The following is a 13840-nucleotide window of genomic DNA, read 5'->3' on the forward strand; positions in this document are numbered from 1 at the left end:
GGAAATTACGTCAACGCAGTGAATAACGCTGCACGATTCGCCCTTCAGTGGGACTTTAAGCTGCTTCTTCTGAGACAAAATTTTAAGCGGCGTCTCCTCCTAGAGCTTTCAAGCTACAACCACCAGACCTTCACCTTCAGACTGTTCTGACTCGCGTTGCTGTATCTGTTCTAACTGATCCTACGGACGATCAAAACTATAGACTTTCACTGAGGGGGTCAACACTTATAGAGCATTTAAGCAATCACTAGCAAAGCTTAATTACTATCTTATAGAACAACATAATAAAACTTGTTAGTAATATGCTAATTCATGCTATCATCATGTTAGCAACATGCAAATCATGTTAGCAACATGCTAATAACATGTTAAATCATGCTAGCAACATGTTATATCATGTTAGCAACATGCTAACTTGTGTTAGCATTGTGTTAAATCATGTAAACAGCATGTTAACGATATGTAAATCATGTCAACAACATCTTAAACATGCTAGCAACATGTTAAAATGTAAACAATGCGTTAACATGCATGTTAAAAATGCTAGTACGTTTTTTTGACATTCTCTGAGTAAAACCTTCAAAGTTTCAGACCTGGATTTGTCAAACCAACATAAAAGTTTATTAAATACATATTTTGATCTTCATTTTGTTCATTTTATTATTTCATTGTATTTCATCATATTTCTTATTCTTTGTTATATATTGTAAGTTGAAATGACTGACAGGCGAAGAGTGTTTCTGATTGGCTGTGACAGCGCAGGCCCCTCCTTCAATCACGTGCCTTACAGAAACAGGTGTAATTTCGCTCGGCACCTCTTTCATCTGTCAGATAATACCGACGTTTGATGTGGGATTAATATATACATAAATAAATACATAAAAATCATATAAACAATAAACAATAAAATCATAACAGATCATATCTAATAACTTCTCAGTATTATTCAGGATTCATGAGGTTGGTGGTTTCCATCAGTGTTTGTGTGCGGACTGCGCATGCGCGTGATCACCGGGACGCGCTGCTCGAGATTCTTCTGCATCTGTAAGAAAACATGCGAACAATAACATGTGTGATCGCCATGAGAGGACAGGCAGCACAGCACAGGTTCGGGTGACCGGGTCCGGCTCGGGTTCCGGTTCCGAGGATGTCCGGGAGCGCGGACGCGGACGGAGGCGTCAATAAAGTTCGAGTCAAACGACAGATCAGGGGCATCGTGAAGGATCTGGAGAACATCTTAGGAGACCTGAAGGATGTGGCGAAGGAGCTCAAAGAGGTGCGTGAGACTGCGATGATGATGATGAAGATGAGATGTGATGATGTTCATGTCCAGCCAGGCCTCTTAAACATGACATTTACTCGACACGGGTTCACTCGTGTGAGTCAGAATCAAAGAATCGATTCGCGTGCTGTTCGTCTTACTGACGGCTGTTGTTTTTCATTATTCATGAGTAAACTGGGCCTGACAGACTTTAACAAACATTATTAGTTATTTTCAGTTATCTTCACAAAAGGAGCAATAGTGAAATCAGATGTTCTTTATCCAACTATATCTCTTTACACCAGAGTACTGTATGTATGCAGATAAAGCATAGTTACACTTATATATATATATATATATATATATATATATATATATATATATATATATATATATATATATATGACAGCTGCCATATATATATATATATATATATATATATATATATATATATATATCTGTACAGGTGTATATATTTACATTTGTGTGTGTGTGTGTGTGTGTGTGTGTATATTGTATATATATATATATACACACACACGACACAGATGTACATTTATCGTGTGTATATATATTATATATATATAGATAGATAGATAGATAGATAGATATAACAGCTTTATGTGAGTGCTGTTAATGAAATGAAAGCTTATTAAAGTTAAACATAATTACAGTACATGTAGATTTGAGTTCTTGTTTATATGTGTTGATATTTGTGTAGAATTAGCACAGAGTCTGAAATGTTTGGTATCGGATCTTGGTATCTGTGAGCGATGATTCTACTGTATTTGTGGAAACACACACACACACACACATTAATTCTTCAGTACTGTACTATAAATGTATTATGGCAGCATTATGAGTCGCTCGTGTTCTCTGTAAGTCACTTTGGATGAAATGAAAGGAAAACACTCGCAGTTTCATGTCCTTTAAACTGAACATCAGAGGTCATTCATGACTCACGCCTGATAAACTAATATCATTCACCTGGAGATGGTCAGACAGAAAGAAATTGATTTCATTCATTATTGCTGTTATATAAGGAAACATGTCTCCTTCACAAGATTATTTTAAATAGGCTAAACAATAAGGTTGGCATTAGTGGAATCACATTAGCACATTTCAAATCATACTTATGAGTACTAGCACCTTCTCTCACCCGCTAGCTCTATATCGCCAGTTTATTTTGCAAGTTTACCTTTTATTTCTATAGGGCTTTATACAATACAGAATTACAGATTATTTCAAGACAACTTCACAGTGATAAACAGGAAAATAACAGTGAACTGAGCGAACCTGAGGACGCTATGCTCTGAATAAACTAAAGTCAATAGTGTGCGGTAGAGTGTTCTTATTATTATTGTCAGGAAAATAACAGCGTCAAGGATGCAAACTATCAAACATGAGACAAGTTCGGATTCTGCTGTAAAGCAGCTCTAAAAAAAACAGGGTCATTATTCAGATCTATTCAGTTCAGTTTTGTTCTTGTCTGATAGTGTCAGTGCAGTCAGATCAATAATATGTCTGGATATTAAAGGTTACATATTACGCCCCTTTTCACAAGATGTATTATAAATCTATGGTGTCCCCAGAATGTGTCTGTGAAATTTCAGCTCAAAATACCAGGTCATTTATTGTCAAATTTGTTCCGTTTTGGGTGTGAGCAAAAATGCGCTGTTTGTGTGTGTGTGTCTTTAAATGCAAATGAGCTGCAGCTCCGCCTCCATTCAGAAGAGGGCGGAGTCTTTACACGAGCTTCAGAAACTCCGGTTGTGCCGAATTTTGACCCCCGCCAAATTATTACCCGCCTAGCATTGGTAGGTTTAGGATTGGTTGTGGAGGAGGGGTTAGGATTAGACAATCAGGTACTGACTTCAACGAGGGGGGTAATAATTTGGCAGGGGGCTGAAATTCGGCACAACACCGGCAATAACAAAACAGGCCAATCTCACTCATCCAGAATCCCAGAATAACCAGTAGCGAGTGCAGCCTTACGGAGAGACTCAGGAAGAGTTTCTGAATGTTAGTGGAGACATTTATGTAGTTGTTGTGGAGTTACACTGATCATCTCATCATCATGTTGAACTTCTACACAAGTGTCCACAGTTCCTGAGGTGTTTATAAGACAGCGGGGACATGTTCTGGTCAATAGTGTTCAGTGCTCGTCTGTGCTCAACGACAGAACAGTTTCAGGCTTTGCTGGATCTTCTGCCGGTGCGTTAGAACTGCTCACTGTTGGCGCTCGAGAAACCGAATGTCGGCTGGTGTGTGTAAACGTGCAGATTAAGGGCCGGTAATATTATAAACGTACAGATTAAGGGCCGGTAATAGGGATGGCCTGATACCATTTTTTTTCAAACCGATACGAGTACGAGTATTTACATTTGTGTACTTGCCGATATCGAGTACCGATACCGATATTTCTACCGCAAAAGTAACTATAGGCTCCCAGAAAAGAAGACAGAAGACTATTTTAGAACACAGGTTAGAAGACTGTTTTTATTTTCTTCTCTGCTTGTTTTAACAAGTCTAAAAATAAATAATAATGAGTAAAATAATAAATGTATTAACACACAAACCACTGTTAATTTAACATAAAAGCAAGCAGTTACTGCGTGCATGGTCTGACATGACTGAATGCGCCCAAAGTGCGCTCCCTTAATAGTCTAATTCCTAAAAAGCTGACAGTTCATCGCGATCTCACACATCTGTTATTATCAATGAAGCTGACTGCACAATGAATCTTTCATAATATCCACACTTTGTTTGTTATAATTAGAGGATTTGCCAGCATACAGAATTCAGCACTGAACAAAAAAGTTTTGAGCAGTGAGGGGAGTCTATCTTAAATGCTTCTGATTAGCCATTGCGTTCAAGAAATCAACACACATGTCTGTGATTGGCTACATCGCTCAACGCTGCAAACATGTTATGAATAGAAACTCTGGCCTGTAAATCGTTTCTATTTTGTTTTAGTTGTTCATCTTGCCGGTAATATTATAAACGTCCAGATTAAGGGCCGGTAATATTATAAACGTGCAGATTAAGAGCCGGTAATATTATAAACGTCCAGATTAAGAGCCGGTAATATTATAAACGAGCAGATTAAGGGCCGGTAATATTATAAACGAGCAGATTAAGGGCCGGTAATATTATAGACGTCCAGATTAAGGGCCGGTAATATTATAAACGAGCAGATTAAGGGCGGGTAATATTATAAACCTGCAGATTAAGGGCGGGTAATATTATACACGAGCAGATTAAGAGCCGGTAATATTATAAACGTCCAGATTAAGGGCCGGTAATATTATAAACGTGCAGATTAAGAGCCGGTAATATTATAAACGTGCAGATTAAGGGCCGGTAATATTATAAACGTGCAGATTAAGAGCCGGTAATATTATAAACGAGCAGATTAAGGGCCGGTAATATTATAAACGTGCAGATTAAGAGCCGGTAATATTATAAACGTGCAGATTAAGGGCCGGTAATATTATAAACGTGCAGATTAAGAGCCGGTAATATTATAAACGTGCAGATTAAGGGCCGGTAATATTATACACGTGCAGATTAAGGGCCGGTAATATTATAAACGTGCAGATTAAGGGCCGGTAATATTATACACGTGCAGATTAAGGGCCGGTAATATTATAAACGTACAGATTAAGGGCCGGTAATATTATAAACGAGCAGATTAAGAGCCGGTAATATTATAAACGTACAGATTAAGAGCCGGTAATATTATAAACGTACAGATTAAGAGCCGGTAATATTATAAACGTGCAGATTAAGAGCCGGTAATATTATAAACGTGCAGATTAAGAGCCGGTAATATTATAAACGTGCAGATTAAGGGCCGGTAATATTATAAACGTGAAGATTAAGGGCCGGTAATATTATAAACGTGAAGATTAAGGGCCGGTAATATTATAAACGAGCAGATTAAGAGCCGGTAATATTATAAACGTACAGATTAAGAGCCGGTAATATTATAAACGTGCAGATTAAGAGCCGGTAATATTATAAACGTGCAGATTAAGAGCCGGTAATATTATAAACGTGCAGATTAAGGGCCGGTAATATTATACACGTGCAGATTAAGAGCCGGTAATATTATAAACGTCCAGATTAAGGGCCGGTAATATTATAAACGTGCAGATTAAGAGCCGGTAATATTATAAACGAGCAGATTAAGGGCCGGTAATATTATAAACGAGCAGATTAAGGGCCGGTAATATTATACACGTCCAGATTAAGGGCCGGTAATATTATAAACGTGCAGATTAAGAGCCGGTAATATTATAAACGTGCAGATTAAGGGGCGGTAATATTATAAACGTGCAGATTAAGGGCCGGTAATATTATAAACGTGCAGATTAAGGGCCGGTAATATTATAAACGTGCAGATTAAGAGCCGGTAATATTATAAACGTACAGATTAAGAGCCGGTAATATTATAAACGTGCAGATTAAGGGCCGGTAATATTATAAACGTGCAGATTAAGAGCCGGTAATATTATAAACGTACAGATTAAGAGCCGGTAATATTATAAACGAGCAGATTAAGAGCCGGTAATATTATAAACGTGCAGATTAAGAGCCGGTAATATTATAAACGTGCAGATTAAGAGCCGGTAATATTATAAACGTACAGATTAAGAGCCGGTAATATTGTAAACGTACAGATTAAGAGCCGGTAATATTATAAACGAGCAGATTAAGAGCCGGTAATATTATAAACGTGCAGATTAAGAGCCGGTAATATTATAAACGTACAGATTAAGAGCCGGTAATATTATAAATGTCCACATTAAGGGCCGGTAATATTAGAAACGTGCAGATTAAGGGCCGGTAATTTTATAAACGTGCAGATTAAGGGCCGGTAATATTATAAATGTCCACATTAAGGGCCGGTAATATTATAAACGTGCAGATTAAGAGCCGGTAATATTATAAACGTCCACATTAAGGGCCGGTAATATTATAAACGTGCAGATTAAGGGCCGGTAATATTATAAACGTGCAGATTAAGGGCCGGTAATATTATAAACGGGCAGATTAAGGGCCGGTAATATTATAAACGGGCAGATTAAGGGCCGGTAATATTATAAACGTGCAGATTAAGGGCCGGTAATATTATAAACGGGCAGATTAAGGGCCGGTAATATTATACACGTGCAGATTAAGAGCCGGCAATATTATAAACGTGCAGATTAAGGGCCGGTAATATTATACACGTGCAGATTAAGAGCCGGCAATATTATAAACGTGCAGATTAAGAGCCGGCAATATTATAAGCGTGCAGATTAAGGGCCGGTAATATTATAAACGGGCAGATTAAGAGCCGGTAATATTATAAACGTGCAGATTAAGAGCCGGTAATATTATAAACGAGCAGATTAAGAGCCGGCAATATTATAAACGAGCAGATTAAGAGCCGGCAATATTATAAACGTGCAGATTAAGGGCCGGTAATATTATAAACGGGCAGATTAAGAGCCGGTAATATTATACACGTGCAGATTAAGAGCCGGCAATATTATAAACGAGCAGATTAAGAGCCGGCAATATTATAAACGTGCAGATTAAGGGCCGGTAATATTATAAACGGGCAGATTAAGAGCCGGTAATATTATACACGTGCAGATTAAGAGCCGGTAATATTATAAACGTGCAGATTAAGGGCCGGTAATATTATAAACGTGCAGATTAAGGGCCGGTAATATTATAAACGGGCAGATTAAGGGCCGGTAATATTATAAACGTGCAGATTAAGGGCCGGTAATATTATAAACGTGCAGATTAAGAGCCGGTAATATTATAAATGTCCACATTAAGGGCCGGTAATATTATAAACGTGCAGATTAAGGGCCAGTAATATTATAAACGTGCAGATTAAGGGCCGGTAATATTATAAACGTGCAGATTAAGGGCCGGTAATATTATAAACGAGCAGATTAAGGGCCGGTAATATTATACACGTGCAGATTAAGGGCCGGTAATTTTATAAACGTGCAGATTAAGGGCCGGTAATATTATAAACGTGCAGATTAAGGGCCGGTAATATTATAAACGTGCAGATTAAGGGCCGGTAATATTATACACGTCCAGATTAAGAGCCGGTAATATTATAAGCGTGCAGATTAAGAGCCGGTAATATTATAAACGTGCAGATTTAGGGCCGGTAATATTATACACGTCCACATTAAGGGCCGGTAATATTAAAAATGTCCACATTAAGGGCCAGTAATTTTATAAACGTGCAGATTAAGGGCCGGTAATATTATAGTAAGATCCTCTTCATCGAGAAAATCTGAAAAGCGAAATCTGATTGTTTTATTTTAAGACATGCTTGCAGAGAAAGACTCACCAGAACAGAGTTACTGGGTTGTCAAACACTGTTGTGTGTAAATGAACAGCCAAAACGCATTAAAAGTTTTCTGTTTTCAGTTGAAACGGTGTGTGTTAGCAGTTAATAACTAAGTTAATAACTAATGATTTTTACAACGGAAGTGAATCAATCAAAAAAACAAACTTTAGCTGGACAATAACTTTATTCTAGATCTGCTGTAAAACCAAAACAAACTTTCTTCCATTATTTCCCTATTATCACTGTAAAGCTCCTTTTAAACAATCTGTAATGTTATGTAAATGGAAAGTTATTTTAATAAGTTAAAAGGATATTGTTGTGCATTAAAAAAATGCAAATACGTTCCCTTTAAGAGTTTTTTAAACCCCAACTGATCAAGCCAAAGGCGACTGAAGCTCAATCCCAGCATGCAATGTTGTGTTTAAAAAACGTCTAATATCCGTCCACACAGCCCTGATGTCGAGGATAAACAGACAAAATTTGGGCTGTCAGTGAAAAATAGACGTCTAAACCATCGTCCAAGAATAGACTAGTCATCAATTAAATAACAAAGAAATGGAATATGTGAAGAAATTAAACCAAACACCTTGTAATCACTGTTGACTTTACTTACATGATGGAAATATATCAAACATCTCACAAGTTATTTTGGCCAAAACGACATGTAACCAAATTCAAGGTTATTTTGTCTAGAAGTGTGTAACTCAAAGCCGAACTATATCAGTTTTATGGTTACTGGAGATGGTGAAATGATGCATGCTGGGATGGGTCGTCGCTTGACTCTCGTTGTGTTTGTCAGGTGGTTCAGGAGATCGACTGCCTGACGTCGGATCTTCATCTGGAAGAGGAGCTGACGGACAGTTGGAAGACCGACACGCTGAACAGCAGCTCCAGCAGCACCACAGCCTCCAGCGTGAAGATCTACCCCGAGGAGACGGTGCCGGTGTCTCCTGCTGTCCTGGCGGCGCTGAAGAGACCCGGCCCAGCGCCCCGGTCCAGCGCCGAGCTCGCGGCTAACGGGGCGCTGATGAGGAACGGAGTCGCTAGCAGAGAGAAGCCTCACGCCGGCCGCTGTCCTCAGACCACGAGGGAACGGGTCCGCTTCAGCGAGAAGGTCCAGTATCACGGATACTGCCCGGACTGCGATCTACAGTACGACATGAACAGCACGGATCTGCACTTACACGCCGAACTGATGGATCCCACGCCGAGTCCCGTCCATCAGAACCTCGCGTTCCCCTCGCAGAAACCACAGAAGACCATTTTACGCAAGTCCACCAGCACCACCGTCTGATGCAGACTGAGTCCAAACAAACTGTTTTTGCACTTTTCTTCATAGTTTCCTTTTGTTTGGAGAGCACCGGACGGAGAGACGAGAGAAACCGGATGTCGAACGGTAAGAGCTGTCAGAATCAGCTTGCTTTCTCATGGAACGACCATTTATTAAAGGGATAGTTCACCCAAAAATGAAAATTAGCCCATGATTTACTCTCCCTCAAGTCTTCATAGGTGTATGTGACACTCTCCTTTCATACGAATATTAAAAGTATTAAAAATTTATATTAAAAATGTCCTGGTTCTTCCAAACTTTATAAAGGCAGTGAATGGCCATTTCAGTTTTGAAGTCCATAAAAGTGCATCTGTCCTTCATAAAAGTAACAGGAAAATAATGCAACAAAGTTTGTTTCTAGAAGAAAATAGCATCACAGACCAGTAAGTAAGTTCAGTGATGGTTCATTTTTGTTTTAAAAAACTTATTTATTTAGTTCATTTATATATATATAAATGAACTAAATTAATAACTTTTTTTAACAGTGATTACAAGGTGTTTGGTTTCATTTCTTCACATATTCCATTTCTTTGTTATTTAATTGATGACTAGTCTATTCTTGGACGATGGTTTAGACGTCTATTTTTCACTGACAGCCCAAATTTTGTGAAAGTGAAAGTGACACGTGATTTTGTAGATATGTAGCCGCTCTGGAGTAAACTGTGATGTCATCGTCCAGCTCAGTTCAGTTCTTGTATAATAGTGTCAATGCAGGAGATCAATATTATTGATGAATATTAAATTAAATGTCCCCAAATAAGCAAGACAAGCCAAAGGCGACAGTGAAGGAACTAAAACTCCATCAGTGACAGAATGGAAAAAAACTCTTGTGAGAAACCAGACTCAGTCTCAGTTCTCCTCTGGCCAACGAACCAACAGTGTATGATTATGATTATGATTATGATTCAGGAGCATTACAGGTCAGAAGTCAGATTGGTTTAGAACAATAAGAATATTGATGATGATGATAATAATGTCACTAAAACGTTCTCATAATTGAGACGATGAGAGACATGATCTTCTGTCAGGAGATTTACTGTCAAAAACACTGTTATAAAACTGAGTCTGTTTTCATGCTATCACAGAAATCAATATTCCTCAAGAGTGTCTCCTACACACCAGCATCTCATTTCATGAGGATCATCTGTGTCTCGTGTTAATGCTTCTTCCTCTTCCTCCTCTTCTTCCTCTTCCTCCTCCTCGTCCTCCTCTTCTTCCTCTTCCTCCTCTTCTTCCTCTTCCTCCTCCTCCTCTTATTCCTCTTCTTCCTCGTCCTCCTCCTCTTCTTCCTCTTCCTCTTCTTCCTCTTCCTCCTCTTCCTCGTGCTCCTCTTCCTCCTCTTCTTCTTCCTCGTCCTCTTCCTCTTCCTCTTCTTCTTCCTCTTCCTCTTCCTCTTATTCCTCCACCTCTTCCTTCTCCTCCTCTTCCTCCTCTTCTTCCTCGTCCTCCTCCTCTTCCTCTTCTTCCTCGTCCTCCTCCTCCTCTTCTTCCTCCTCTTCCTCCTCTTCTTCCTCGTCCTCCTCCTCTTCCTCTTCTTCCTCGTCCTCCTCCTCCTCTTCTTCCTCCTCTTCCTCCTCTTCTTCCTCGTCCTCCTCCTCTTCCTCTTCTTCCTCGTCCTCCTCCTCCTCTTCTTCCTCTTCTTCCTCTTCCTCTTCTTCTTCAGGTTTGATGTGTTGAGTTCAGCTGATGTGTTTCTCTTTTTTCCCCCAGGCGTCTCAAACGCTGATCATCTTCACTTCATCGCGTGATGTTCAGCGAGCGCTTGGTTTCTGACAGAAACGAGCCGGAGGATAAAGCATCGGAGGAAGAGGATTCAGATGAGAATAACATTCCCATCACATTCCCTCTCCTCAGAGCCGGTCCGAGAGCGTCTGATGTCTCTGAGCCTTTAACAAGAGCCGTGAGACTGATGTAATGATGCTAGTCGACAAAACCAAAAACTAGGGAGTGTGTGACTCGACAGTCGACTGCTGGGAAACAGTGTAACGTGGATCGGAGTGTGTGTGTGTGTGTGTGACGTCCAGCTGCTGGGAAACAGTGTAACGTGGATCGGAGTGTGTGTGTGTGTGTGTGTGACGTCCAGCTGCTGGGAAACAGTGTAACGTGGATCGGAGTGTGTGTGTGTGTGTGTGTGACGTCCAGCTGCTGGGAAACAGTGTAACGTGGATCAGAGTGTGTGTGTGTGTGTGTGACGTCCAGCTGCTGGGAAACAGTGTAACGTGGATCAGAGTGTGTGTGTGTGTGTGTGACGTCCAGCTGCTGGGAAACAGTGTAACGTGGATCGGAGTGTGTGTGTGTGTGTGTGTGACGTCCAGCTGCTGGGAAACAGTGTAACGTGGATCAGAGTGTGTGTGTGTGTGTGTGTGTGTGTGTGTGTGTGTGTGTGACGTCCAGCTGCTGGAAAACAGTGTAACGTGGATCGGAGTGTGTGTATGTGTGTGTATGTGCGGGTATGTGTGTGTGTTTGTGTGTGTGTGTGTGTGACGTTCAGCTGCTGGGAAACAGTGTAACATGGATCGGAGTGTGTGTATATGTGTGTATGTGTGTGTTTGTGCAGGTATGTGTGTGTGTGTGTGTGTGTGTGTGTGTGTGTGTGTGTGTGTGTGTGTGTGTGTGTGTGTGTGTGTGACGTCCAGCCGGAACGGAGTGTGTAACGCGGATCACGATACAATTAAACGCTGCCAAAAGAACATCACAACTGAGGTTTCAGTTCGTAAAGACCTTATATGTGTTTTTGTAAAGAAAACCTTCAAATATAAAAAGCATATTTTTTATATTTTATAAAATGATTTTAAAGATGTCACACAGTATATGATGGAAAATGTATTTATGTACCAAATAAAAACATGAAGTGATCTCCATCTGAACATGTCTTTATTCAATCACAGATGGTGAGAGAATAAAGATGAACACAAGAGGGCGACTAAAGCCGCGAGTTTAAAGTCTTGAGTGTGTTTGAATTATTCCTCAGATCATGTGTTGTTGATGAGAGTTTGATTTAGTGATCGATAGAAAACAATGGAAAATCCCTGAAGGAGGAACTCGAGTCACAGTTTTCAGTGGTCAGTTTTCACTGGCAACATCACTTTTACAGTCAGTCCTGATTCAATGGAGAAGGATTGTTTAAAAATATTTGTATTATTTTTTTAAACGATAATTACAATTTCTACCCAAGCTTGGCCTAGTAACTAGTAAGATATTTTCATTCTAAAAATGCCCATTGTAATAATCTAAATTTTTTATCCAGGTCTAGAAAGCACAATTCTGAAGAGGCTTCTTCAAATATGCTGGTTTTCCAAGAAGGTGCGAATCCTGGATCTTCAAAGACAAAAAAGTGTTGAGGAGGAGGTTAATTAATAAAAGAAGTGTCTTGTCCTTTGCTTGTTTTGTCTTATTTTAAATCATTTGAAGTCATTTTGAGGCCAGTGCTTGAGCAACACTGATTTAAAGCCCCATTTCATACGTTTATCACCATATTTCTACCCCCCCCCCCCCCCCTTTTTTTTATTGGTTCTGTGAACTTTAAGGGAACAATCTATTTTTATCATTCGTCAAAAATGATGGGAACTTTACTTTTGAATGTTCTCTGAACATTCTGAAACAAGTAGATGCATTTAAAAAACATTAGATGAACATCCAATTAAAAATGTACAGAAAAACGCTCCATGAACAATGTATAAATAATGTTTTTGTTCTTTGTCGCTTCTGTTCACTCACTGTAGAGTTTCTGTCGGTTCTGTTCACTCACGGTAGAGTTTCTGTGCCTGTTCTGTTCACTCACTGTAGAGTTTCTGTGTCGGTTCTGTTCACTCACTGTAGGGTTTTTGTGCCGGTTCTGTTCACTCACTGTAGAGTTTCTGTGCCGGTTCTGTTCACTCACTGTAGAGTTTTTGTGCCTGTTCTGTTCACTCACTGTAGAGTTTCTGTGCCTGTTCTGTTCACTCACTGTAGAGTTTCTGTGCCGGTTCTGTTCACTCACTATAGAGTTTCTGTGCCTGTTCTGTTCACTCACTGTAGAGTTTCTGTGCCGGTTCTGTTCACTCACTATAGAGTTTCTGTGCCTGTTCTGTTCACTCACTATAGAGTTTCTGTGTCCGTTCTGTTCACTCACTATAGAGTTTCTGTGCCGGTTCTGTTCACTCACTATAGAGTTTCTGTGTCGGTTCTGTTCATTCACTATAGAGTTTCTGTGCCGGTTCTGTTCACTCACTATAGAGTTTCTGTGCCTGTTCTGTTCACTCACTGTAGAGTTTCTGTGTCGGTTCTGTTCACTCACTGTAGAGTTTCTGTGCCGGTTCTGTTCACTCACTATAGAGTTTCTGTGCCTGTTCTGTTCACTCACTGTAGAGTTTCTGGGTCGGTTCTGTTCACTCACTGTAGAGTTTCTGTGCCGGTTCTGTTCACTCACTGTAGAGTTTTTGTGCCTGTTCTGTTCACTCACTGTAGAGTTTCTGTGCCTGTTCTGTTCACTCACTGTAGAGTTTCTGTGCCTGTGCTGTTCACTCACTGTAGAGTTTCTGTGCCGGTTCTGTTCACTCACTGTAGAGTTTTTGTGCCGGTTCTGTTCACTCACTGTAGAGTTTCTGTGCCGGTTCTGTTCACTCACTGTAGAGTTTCTGTGCCTGTTCTGTTCACTCACTGTAGAGTTTCTGTGCCGGTTCTGTTCACTCACTGTAGAGTTTCTGTGCCTGTTCTGTTCACTCACTGTAGAGTTTCTGTGCCGGTTCTGTTCACTCACTATAGAGTTTCTGTGCCGGTTCTGTTCACTCACTTTAGAGTTTCTGTGCCGGTTCTGTTCACTCACTATAGAGTTTCTGTGCCGGTTCTGTTCACTCACTGTAGAGTTTCTGTGTCGGTTCTGTTCACTCACTGTAGAGTT

At 40.0% G+C, this 13840-nt stretch overlaps 1 protein-coding gene across 3 annotated transcripts; it reads left to right on the forward strand.

Moving 5' to 3' along the window:
• Nucleotides 1–778: 778 nt before the first annotated feature.
• prr16 (proline rich 16) lies at nucleotides 779–11822 on the forward strand. Of its 3 annotated transcripts, none has more exons than XM_077217531.1 (4): nucleotides 779–1276; nucleotides 8431–9027; nucleotides 10672–10930; nucleotides 10986–11822. In XM_077217531.1, the coding sequence occupies exons 1-2, from the start codon at nucleotides 1148–1150 to the stop codon at nucleotides 8923–8925; spliced, it is 624 nt and encodes a 207-aa protein (XP_077073646.1). In that variant the 5' UTR covers nucleotides 779–1147; the 3' UTR covers nucleotides 8926–9027; nucleotides 10672–10930; nucleotides 10986–11822. The 3 variants fall into 3 exon arrangements, with proteins under 3 accessions (XP_077073646.1, XP_077073645.1, XP_077073644.1); XM_077217530.1 differs by having other exon boundaries at nucleotides 980–1276; nucleotides 8431–9019; nucleotides 10672–10923; nucleotides 10986–11511; XM_077217529.1 differs by having other exon boundaries at nucleotides 980–1276; nucleotides 8431–9019; nucleotides 10672–11511.
• The last annotated feature ends 2018 nt before the right edge of the window (nucleotides 11823–13840 follow it).

The sequence above is a fragment of the Siphateles boraxobius genome, unplaced genomic scaffold (genome assembly GCF_051911475.1).
Source record: "Siphateles boraxobius isolate OS27281-9 unplaced genomic scaffold, OSU_SipBor_1 74, whole genome shotgun sequence".
NCBI classification, from domain to species: Eukaryota; Metazoa; Chordata; class Actinopteri; order Cypriniformes; family Leuciscidae; genus Siphateles; species Siphateles boraxobius.

Excerpts from the sequence above, each read along its gene's own strand:
- prr16 (XM_077217531.1), top strand. The coding sequence starts at position 1,148 with ATGTCCGGGAGCGCGGACGCGGACGGAGGCGTCAATAAAGTTCGAGTC. Across the intron at positions 1,277-8,430 it reads TGGCGAAGGAGCTCAAAGAG|GTGGTTCAGGAGATCGACTG; the intron begins GTGCGTGAGACT and ends TGTGTTTGTCAG.